Source organism: Coptis chinensis, chromosome 7 (genome assembly GCF_015680905.1).
Source record: "Coptis chinensis isolate HL-2020 chromosome 7, ASM1568090v1, whole genome shotgun sequence".
Lineage (NCBI taxonomy): Eukaryota > Viridiplantae > Streptophyta > Magnoliopsida > Ranunculales > Ranunculaceae > Coptis > Coptis chinensis.
In genome coordinates, this window is record NC_141462.1 from 96,376,095 (window position 1) to 96,388,066 (window position 11,972).

The window sequence follows — 11,972 nt, forward strand, 5'->3', positions numbered from 1 at the left end:
CTTTTAGTTTTGTTTGGGCCCGATTTTTATTAAGTTTGGGACCAGTTCTAATATTAGCCTTTGGGCCCGAACTTAGATTGTTTTGTGGACCAGTTTAACTTAACAGTTTTTGGGCCCGTTTCTGATATTGTTTGGGCCAGTCCATAGGACTTAACATTGATCCCAATTGGGTCAGGTAGAATTAAATAAGTGGACTTTTAGACTTTCGGGTTCTAAGGTTTGGGCTTGGCCAGTTGGGTCCGAACCATGACCTTGGTCATGAGCCCATGAGCCATGCACTTTGACTTTAGCCATGAACCATGGCTATGACCCTGAACTTGTCGAATATGGAAACGACAGTTTGATTTTGACAATGACAGTTTGACTTCGACCATGACGTGTTGATTTTGACGTTGACCATGATGTGTTGACTTTGACCATGATGGGTTGACTTTGACTTTGACCAGGACCTATTGACTTTGACTTTGACCATGACATGTTGAGTTTGACCTTGACCATGATGTGTTGACCGTTGACTTTGACTGTGGAATGTTGATTTTTCCAGTTTTTTTACATATTTGATTTGTATGGACAAATATAATAATAAAATATTGTCGTATATTATATAACTTTGTTGGTCATTATCTAATTTAGATTTGACGTGAGTAGTGTGTAAAGCATATATATATTGGGCTTTGATTGTGGACTGTGGACTGTCTAATTGTGTTACGTTTTATGTTGTATATTATATGGACACATATAGTAATAAAATGTTGTGGAAGCTTGTATAAATTTGGTTGTCATTATCTAAGAAAGATTTGACATTGATGTTGTGTATTTTTGACACGTGACGATATTGAGATGTTAGGAGACATTATATTCCTAATACGTTATAATAAAAATGTATGTGATACGTTGAAGCATTATGACATGATATCATATGTTGGGATATACATATTAATGTATTATTTTTGGAGGAATTTATATAAACGCTCAATTATTATATATGTGAGATGCTACTATGAGGTAGCATAGTATTGGTGAATATTTGCCCACGGGAGTGTGGTGTAGTGCAATAATATATTGGCACGTGAAAGAATGAAATTTGGTTATGAGATATAATTGTGATGTTTCTAGATATTGTGGCTTAGTGCAATAAGGCAAGTGACACCTGCGATATATAGTGGAATGTTTATGAGTCATTAATGTATGACACTGAATAAATTACGTGAACGAAAATCCTAGAACCCCTCGACTACCACAACTCATGTGATTGGCCCTTCCGGCGTTTCGGTTAATCTGAATGGCCTTCGGGCTGCCCTTCCGGCGTTTCGATTAATCTGAATGGCCTTGCTGCCCTTCCCGCGTTCGAAAAAGTGAATGGCCCTCTGGCGTAATTTAATAGTGGCTTGATTATTCCGTTCGCCAAAATAGAACGATGATCGCGCGCAATATTTTATACCGAATAGTGGCATTACTTACATAATTGCTTCCGTGTGAGGATTTACGGTGTCGCGGCATCCCGCCGGGGTGGTTTCGCACACGAGTGGTTCATTATATAAGGGGGAGGCATGTGGATGTACATGTTCGGCGTTGGGTAGCGATTGTGGTAGCCGGGGAAACTAGGTAAGACATACATAGATCTGACGTGAATTTTAGGGACACACAAAGAAAACCTTAAATAATATAATTATGGTAATATGTTGGTTATTTGTTTAGTTAAACCTAAAATACGATGGAGGAACTACATGCCTTATTTATGATCATTATAGTTTGTGGTGTGGTTAGTGGGAAGTTAAAGAGCCTCGATGGAGGAATTACACCCTAGATTATTGTACTTAAGGATGTTGTATTAGTCGTTAAAAGTTAAAAAGTCCGGTGGAGGAACTAATCGCCGTGGATTGTGTATATATATGTATATTATATGTTGTATTTTAGGACTACTCACACCAAGTATTGTTTATAATCTTGACCCGATTTGCATGTTTGCTTATCGGGTGTGTTCATTCAATGAACATAGTTGATAAGTTTTGGCAGGGTTTAGTGTTGAAGAAGGTTGGAATTTCTTCAGCTGGTGGTTTCGCGTTAGCATTGCATTTCGGGATGTATTTTGTTTTCCTTAAGGTGATATAGATTTTCAGATCTATTAAATGTATTTGTATTTTCATTTGTAAATTTTATTAAAGAGTTATTGAAAGGAGAGTTGTAACCTAATCTTATTTGTAAATCTTTGTCATGAAGAAGACTTTTGTTTAAGTTAAAATTTTTATTGGTTTTTATTATCCGCATATTTAAACTGTTTATGGGTTTTTGGGAGTGGAGAGTGCGTCACACCTCGGAGATCGAAGAGTTGGGAACAAATAATGTAGCCTCATATAATCACATTATACATGTATAAATTTGTAAGGCTTATGCCTCAAGGTGCAAAACCACTAGAAGGCTTAAGGCGCGCACCCTTAGGCTTAAGACCCAATGCGTTTTTTAAACCTCAGTCCCAAGTTAGGGTAGTGTTGTGTTTGGTTTGAGGGGTTTTTTGTTTTTCCTTCTTCTTTATGGACATATAGCCATGTAGGTTATCAAAAGAAACAGGTAGATTTAATAAAGGGGATGGTTATATGAACTACACCTTATAGTGACTCCAAAAGAATTCCACCACTGAAAGTGAACTTCCAAGATGAATTGATGGCTGATTTTTTGTAGTTCTTCCCATGATGGAGATTTCACAAAAATCACCAATTGAATATACTTAACTGTGTCAAAAGTTGTTTTGAAATTAAATCAAAAGGGACCACCGTTGGATGGATTTATAACATTCTAAACAATTTTTGACAAGGTTAGACATCTTGAAATGAACTAATTTTTTGTGAGGATGATCTGTATTGTGTGGAGAACTTCTCCACCAAAAGGCAGGTTCTAGGTCACTGTTTTTAGTGCTGGAGGTCAGATGACCACCCCCTTTAATAAATCTGCATTTTGATAAAAGTGTAAATAATGAAGATTGACTTTTTCTATTTAAGTGAGTTAGCCTTTTCATGTTTCAGAGTTGGAAAGAGAGGAGCGTGAGCGAAAAGGAGATCTGGACAAATATGAACGCTTGGATGGGGATAGAAATCAAAGTAGCTTATCCCTAGCTGTTAAAAAGGTAGTTTATCTTCTTCTTGCGATGTTTTTTCCTCACAACATGAAGCATGATGGGAATTTTATTTGCTTCATACAGTATAACAGGACAGCTGAAAGGGAAGCAGACTTGATAAGGCCCATGCCGGTCTTGCAGAAGACTATTGATTATCTTCTGGCTCTACTGGACCACCCTTATGATGATAGGTTTCTGGGCATGTATAATTTCTTGTGGGATAGACTGCGGGCAATTCGAATGGACCTGAGGATGCAACACATTTTTAATCAAGATGCTATAACCATGCTGGAGCAAATGGTACTTCTACCTGATTTCTCATTCCTACGCACAGCATTCATGCATTATCACTTTATCATTATGGATGCTGTAAAAGTTCTACATATGGTAATTTTGGGCTGGAAGTACATCCTTCAATGAGCCTGATTTAGTACATCCTTGATTGACCATCTTATTGTATGATCACAGTTAGTCTGTAGAAAATGAGATTTAAAATTAGACAAATTCTATTGATTTAGAATCTTCTGATGTATCAAACTAAGCTCCAGGGTCTCTGTTGATGCGGGAGGTCTTATTTCTGCCATATGTGGTCCCATGTATTGAATATAAATCAGGATGTCTCTTTTTTCCTTGTTTAGGGAACTTATCTTTTTCTTTCTTTATAGCTCTTTAATGTCCATTGATGATAGTTCATTACTTTCCATTGATTAAGACTTCTAAGAAAAGTACTACTTATCCAAAACAAAATAAAAAAGAAAGAAAGAAAGAAAAAAGATACTTCAAATGGCCATGCACCACCACCTCCCCCTCCAATATTATCTTGTGGGTTTTATGTGCAGAGTCAATCCTGGTGCCAGAATTGACTCTCAAAATGGGGTATCTATATATTTTACTTATTATCTTCTCTGTTTTATATTGAGAGTCAATCTGTGACCAGACTTCTGACTTCTGAGTTTTCGTCGTTCTCCGGAGTCCTAACAACTACATCGGCCTTGGTATGTGTGGTCCCAGGAACAGTACTGTTTTGAAGGTAGCCATGGTAATAACTCTTCGGACACAACTTATTGTTCTGGTCCTAGAATCAGATGTTCCAGCCTACTTGACTAATTTTCTCATCTTTGTTTTTGTTTGTTTCACTTTTCAATTGAAATATTATAAAGGTTTAATACGTGATTAATGTCATATGAGATTTTTCTTAAGAATAAATATTTTTGTCACTGTCCAGATAAGACTTCATATCGTTGCCATGCATGAATTATGTGAGTACACAAAAGGAGAGGGCTTCTCTGAGGGATTCGATGCACACCTCAACATTGAGCAGATGAACAAGACATCAGTTGAACTATTTCAAATGTACGATGATCACAGGAAAAAAGGAAGTGCTGTGGTGTCAGAGAAAGAATTTCGGGGGTATTATGCACTTCTTAAGCTGGACAAGCATCCTGGCTATAAAGTAAGTCATCATTACATTTGACTCAATGTTCTATTTTACTTCCTTTTGAGTGTTGTTTGTGAATGTAAGCAAATGTTTTAGGTTGAACCTGCAGAACTTTCGCTTGATCTTGCAAAGATGACCCCAGAAATAAGACAAACGCCAGAAATTCTATTTGCTCGTGATGTTGCAAGGTATTCTTAAACCTTGTCATGGACTTATATTGGTTTACAGAATTTAGCAAAATATGATATATGAAGCTATTGTTCCCTTGCAGAGCGCGTGCAGAACAAACAATTTTATTGCCTTCTTTCGGCTGGCAAGAAAAGCAACTTATCTGCAAGCATGTTTAATGCATGCCCATTTTGCTAAGGTATCAATGAGTTTTCCACCTGGTTCTACTTATATTACTTTTGGTTTCATTTTATCCATGCTAGATTCCTTGTAGACTATGTATTCATGTACTTAGCTAGTTAGCTTATAAAATTTATATTGTTTGGAAATCGTTTTTATTTTTAATGATGGGAAAATAATAGGAGAGAGAGTTTGAGAAACTAGAGTAACATCAAAAACTAAATGTGCCTAGACTCCTAAAGCCGTCTTTGTCTGAATGGTGATCGGGAATCTAAGTAAGCAAATGCAATGTTTTTTGTTACTTTTTTTTGGATGTTAGCATTATTGTAATAGGTGGTGTAACGTATATGTGGAGTCCAAGTTGTTGGTCTTGGAACTGAAGTTCCAAGTCATCCTATATTACTATTATGACGGAAGTGTCTGTATTATCTGCTAGGAATGTTGAATTTTTGGTTTGAAGAAGATATAAGTATCTAACCCAAGATGTGTCTTGTATGTGGCATCCATGTGGTCAACATTATCGACTGGACATCCTTGTCAACTATTAACCCTACCAGAAGCAGATGTTTCTTCACGGCTGGTCACGTCAAGAGTATACACCGTTTTATCTTGAAAAAGGATGACCATTATGCATCTCCGACAAGCTGAGAAATCAGTTCTGTTAAGGCCTCAATTTTGTTATGGTTGTGGTTCACAATGCCATAAATGAAGTATAGGAAAAGAACAGAGCAGAACGTCATTAAAGTGAAAAAACTGGTTATGGCTTGCACGAAAACAACTTTCCTGGTTTTACGAGAATGAAACTAGGATACAGACATGGATCTTAAAAAAGAAAATTCATGTTGATGTCATAATAGAGTTGATATATATGGCTGTTAGTTATTGACAATACTCGTTGTGAGAAATACCGAAAGGCATAAAATGAATTAATCTAAAGGTGATAAATTATGATCTTCTTTGGATAGATAGAAGTTGACATACAAAATTGAACTGTATCTATATCAGAGTTATTACATTGACACGGATAGGTGTCCATATCTGACATGGCAAAATATCAAAACTTGAGGTATATCACATACAATGTGTCCGCCATGGACTCATGGATACGTATCCGACACGGATTATTTTCAAAATATTGCATGTCCATGTAACATAGTATTAAAATAATATCGGGGCAAAAACTGTTCTCACTCGAATACTGCCTGGGGAAACAAATATGAATATTAGAAGACCCGGGCTTAAAAATGTAGGATAAACGAAAGTATGGCGATGGGAAAACAAGATTTTATTAATAAAAGCGGATTGGTAGAAAAATCATTGCAATAAGCGTGCAAAAGTAACTATGACAAGTATACGCGTTTTACACCAAAAATCGGGTTTCTTAATCTTAACCTAAAACTCTATGGTCCAATCATCCTTCAAATCCTACTCGATAACCTTCATTTTACATGCACATGTACGATCTTTATGTGCATAAGGTGTTGCAACCATAAGCTCTTTTCTCGGTTAATCGAATTTGAAAATAGTTCGTTCCTTTACGCTATCATCCCCGACAAAACCCGACTACCATTAGGGATTCTTTTACCAAGACGCTTTAACATACATCGGGTTTCCTTTGAAGGCGGCTTGGATCTCGAGCACTTCGTGGTGCTTATGGAAGAACTGAGACAGCATTAAAGGGATTTGTTTTAATGGGCTGTGAGAGATTCATGATACAGGGTTATAGAATTCGGAAGACTGCTCCCATGAGGGACGGTAAATAGTCGAGACATCTAGCATCTCTGAGAGTTGCTTGAATACAAGCATTCATGCCCAAAAGGGTCAAAGGTCTAAAGGCAACCTGTATTAATCCAACATGAATAAATTTATAATTTTTCACATAAGGATATAAATCACGAGGACTTAAAAGATGCAAATTATTACTCATGGAATGTAAACTAATAGTTTGTTCCATAGTTTTTACAGCAATTTTACTGGTCAATTTTTCAATCCAGTTACCATATCTATATATGGTTTTAGGATCCATATTAGGAATCATCCATTTATTCATTTTGTCCCGTGTGTCGAGATCATACTCGATTAATTTTGTGTTCTTAATTGAACTCAGATCATCATTTGATGACTATGCCATGGGTGTTGAGGTGTTAATGCCATAACAGGTAGAGTATAACGAATTATAACTTTACCAAACAGTATTAAAACTATTCATGATGCAATCATTGATACATCGTCTTCTTCTCCAAATATTATAAACAATACAATCAAAATCAAGTCTTTAATGTTTATATTAAGTAAAACCACGTCTATCAACGCTTTACGGGGAGCAAACGGCCTAAAACGCATTTCCTGCTAAACGGCACTGCATATACCCTACGCGACTTGGGTGACGTCCCAGAGTTACCAATATAAACGTAAAGAAAAATTAAGGACCACCTATGGCCCTTGAAGAGGACATAAAACGGAATTATTCTCCATAAAGAGAAAACAGTATCATAACATCATGGCCTATGATAATGACCAGAAACAGAATTAGCATTATATTGCTACGGATGCTTATCCTTACAGCTGGATAGATAATGCTTTGTCCAAAGTGGGACCCTTGAAAGGAACATCCTACCTTTTGCTTTCTCCAAGTCAAAAGTTAAGCATTATAAGAATTCTTATCCTTTCAAGACAAAAGTAAAAGACAAGTATGTCTTGTCATGGTGGCCCAGTCGACTGCGACTTCTTTAGCACACGTAGCCACTTCCTGTGCGGACTCCAAATTATATTTTGAGATCCGACTAGTATAAAAGAGATACCTCACCCTTGTTGAGGGGCATCTTTTATTTGATCTTTCAATTTGATCTTTCATTTTATTTTTTGAATTCTCTTTAAGTCTAGTGTGCTCTCCCTTTCCCCCCTGTAACATAAATATCCATCGATATAAATAAAAGTTCAGTTTGTTTACAAGTGTTCTTGCTGCTGACTAATCACTTCCGCATTAATCAGGTGTTTTACCTGATCTCTCTTTTTGTTTGATATATATAATATACGAGCAGGTTTCGTTTACCATACTTTTTATACCATAGTTTATACCACACCCCCCTACAAAATGAGTTAAGTGCTAATAATTTGTGGATATGATCTAGTAACCATTGATAACATTTTCACAAAAATTCGTCTCATTTAGAAATCTCTAACCTACTTAAAAATCGTTCTCAGTTTTTATTTTTTTTTAAACGGCTCAGATTTTACGATTTTGCAATCATCTTTTGACATAGTTAAATATTATCAAATTAGTTGAAATTTTGTAGAGGTGATCTTCATGGTTAGTTGAACACATCTACAAAAAATTAGGTTATAATTAATGTTGTGCATAAATGGAACCTACTATATATATAGTCCTTCTCTAAAAAGTAGCTACTTAAGTTAACTTAAAATAAGTACGTAAACAAAACTTCACATAGAAAATGAATTTAACCCTAATTTTTTGTGGATATGATATACTCAACATAATGATCATCTCCACAAAATTTCAGCTTATTTGAAAACCTCTTACAATGGTAAATAATGATTGCAAAAACTCGACATTTTTTTACCGTTAGATTTCTTTTTAAATATGATAACAATTCTTATCTATGTTAGAGGTTTCCAAATGAACGCAAATTTTGTAAAGATGATCTTTATGATAAGTGTTTCATAACCACAAAAAGTTAGGTTTAATTTGAATTCATTTTCTAGGTGAAGTTTTACTTATATATATATATATATATATATATATATATATATATATATATATACTCAAACTTTAGTGTGACATGAATGTCTCGTGTTATAACATGCATCTGTACTAACATTTAGTGTATATGTAACAAATCTGTACTTGGAATATAATTCAAATGTAAAATTAAGTAATCAAGACACTCATATATTAACTAGAGCTCACCCAAAAAGAAAATACGGTAGATTATCTAACTAACTTGCCAAAGCAATAACGTTTTCTACAGTCATCCAAATGATACGCTACTTAATTATTTGAAAACTAGGATATGTATACTTACATTTTCATTTAGAACTCGAAGTCCCAATGTCATTCTATCTAGGAGTAAAAATAGCTCAAACTTGGTAAAAATCTTAATTTTCAGCAAACTAAAATCTGACGCGCTATCTTCCAGAGACCACAACTCTTTCCACAAGTGTCCAAATGCTACAAGGCGTTTTGCATTGAAACGAAGATTCTCAAAACTTACTCTTTCATGTTTTACAAAAATTCTAACTCTCACTCTAACTATATGAAAACTGAACTCAAACACAGTGCGCAGAAACTGATTTCTAACGCACTATTTTATGTCAACCAAACTTCCAGACATCATAACTATCTCTACAGGACTCAAAATGTGACGAGGCCAATTGGGTTGGACAGAAGACTCAGAAAAATCACTTTTTCATGTTTTGGTAAGAGTTTGGTCTAATGTAGAACAAAGCAATGATTTAGAAGAAAGACAAATGAAAATCTCGATTAGAAGAGAAGTGAAGAAGAAAGATAAGAAATTTAGATGAACAAGAACAATATGTTAAAGAAGAAGATGAAGATTAGGAGTAGAAAGATAGATAATAACAAAGATAACTCAATTAAGAGATTCTTGAATAATAATCAAATCATAATAATTATAATGGGTTGTTGGTTTACAAAATACTAGAAAAGATATCCACGTCACCACAACTCTATTAGGAGAGGCCTCCTAGGAGAGAGAAAAATGTATCTCTCATATTAGAGTGCCACCTAGGAGAGAGAAAATCTCTCTTAGAAGTCTTTACTTTAATATATAGATAGTATATAGATAGTAGATGTTCTAGGTAAAGCTGCCCATACTGTTGGCTTCTCAAGATTCCAATAATTCTACTTATATAAGAGGCGCGGGGAGTCGTTGTTTGAGCCGTTCGTGCCATTCGTCCTCTATTTTGTCACTTTTCTTTCCCAATATCTAGCTTGGCGCCACCGTCCCACAAGCCCTTTGCCACTGTTTTTCCTTTTGATTTCTTTTTTTTTTCTTTTTTCTTTTTTTATGTAAAAAAATGGCTCCACAATCGCACATGTGTCCACAACCCTTCGATAGATTTTTTGTCGATTTTCTTCTTGTGATTGTTTTGTTTTTTTGTCTCCTAAAGGCCCACTAATCAAAACAAGCACAATGTCCTTAAAGATGGTCATATATTGTATCACTAACTCTCTATTTGGACTTTGTTAGCCATGGGCTCAATTCTTCAAGGCCCTATCCACTATCTGAATTTAGGAAATTATTGGCCCCAGGGATGTAAATATTACCCATGGGGACGGGGATCCATGGAGACCCGACCCTAATGGGACGGGTATGGGGGGATGGGGAATCCCTGACTCTTTCCAAGCGGGTATGGGGATTGGGGTCCCCTACCCAACCCGACCCCAATTAAGTATGTATTGTATATAATTTGCATATATTATGTATATTTATCAAAATATTGCAAAATTATAAATTAAACTCAAGACCTCATTCTTAAAATTATGACCAATTTTTAAGTAGGCTAATGCAAAATCCATGAAAGGTCTTTAATAGAAAGAAGAAAAATAGTTTAGTTAGGTGATTATAAGTATAAATTTTGTTTGGTTAAGTTGGCTAATAGGGGGTGGGGCAGGTATGGGGAATCCCCGATTACCTCTCGAGTGGGGATAGGGCAGGTATGGAGAGTGAAATTGAAGTCAGGGATGGGGATGGAGATGGCAAACCCGCCCCGAGCCCATTTACATCCCTAGCTATGATTGGGTATAGTAGATAAGCTGCTCACGGATGCAACCACTTCCATACTTTTGGTGTAGTTATTTACTTTCACTCACAATTTTACTATGCTCACCCAACAAACCTGATTTATCTTATCATCATATCACCCATTTTTATGTTTTTACTATTTACAATTTACTTTTATGAAACTAATTAAAATTTAAGTAGGATTAAAATGTAGATTCTTGAAAATGTAATTGCTAAAATAAAATACAATGACTGAAAATAATTAGCACGTAGTGTGTGCACAAGACTAGTATGATAAATAACGGGAAAGAAAGAAGAGTTATACTCCAAAAGATGCTTGTGTTTTATTGGGCAGGGGTTGTAACAAGGCCAATGTATAGAATGATGTGCTACTGTTACAGAGACAGAATTTGTAAAATGTGATCTAGCCCAAGTGAATTTGTTTCTCGCTACATTCATTATGAATAAGAGAATGAATTTGTGGACATACACTCAGTACTAAGAATATTTGGGTGTGTAGACCTCCTAATTAGTGGGAAATTTTGTTGTGAAATTTTATTTTAAGGTTTTGAGGATACATCACCGCACTTGCAAAAATAGAATAACCACACCAAAAAACACAAAAAAGAAAAAAATAAATAAATAGCATGGACGCATATTTTATCTCTGGTATTGTTCGTAAGTGTATTAAGAAAAAGTCTTAATAAGTTGTTGGATACACTTGCACAGCTGAAAGACCCGCATTGTAAACTGATACTTTTAGGAGCATGTGTAGGGTTACCTAAGTTGATATTTGCTCTACGTATTTGTCAACCTGCTTACTTTAGTAAATCATCTAGCACGTTTGACCATGGTCTTCGGTTTGTTATTCAGGACATTGTCGCTTTTTATGGACCATATTTTGGTGATCTCCAGTGGTGTTAATTTGTTGACCCTCCACTCTGTCTTGGTGATCTTGGTATCTGTTAGTTGTGCAGAGGATGTCATCATATTTTCTTTTGTAGCCACACGGATTTAGGCCGAGGAGCTCCAAAACCACATTCTTAGATATTGTAACACCACTCCTATGTGTGATGTTTTTGACAACGCCACTGCTGAACTGCATAGGCATCTTCCTGATTTTGTTATCAATATTCTAACCTCAAAGGCTGCTGCCCCCAGCAAGCCATAGAATGTCTTGGCAGAAGCTAAGCCTATTACGGTAAGATTATTACAGAACTTGATGAAAAGGAGTTTGACTTGTCAGATCGTCATAAAGATGTTATTAGTTGCCTACAGTCTGGACATGCTAAGGACTTTCTCCTAGTTA

The 11,972-nt window shown here is 35.7% G+C and overlaps 1 protein-coding gene across 1 annotated transcript; it reads left to right on the forward strand.

Moving 5' to 3' along the window:
* The first annotated feature begins 2,900 nt into the window (after positions 1–2,900).
* Positions 2,901–11,972, forward strand: LOC147490302 (SAC3 family protein B-like). The gene is made up of 7 exons (XM_086574951.1): positions 2,901–2,918; positions 3,021–3,121; positions 3,197–3,412; positions 4,338–4,565; positions 4,647–4,738; positions 4,824–4,917; positions 11,537–11,972. The coding sequence occupies exons 3-7, from the start codon at positions 3,239–3,241 to the stop codon at positions 11,585–11,587; spliced, it is 639 nt and encodes a 212-aa protein (XP_086431077.1). The 5' UTR covers positions 2,901–2,918; positions 3,021–3,121; positions 3,197–3,238; the 3' UTR covers positions 11,588–11,972.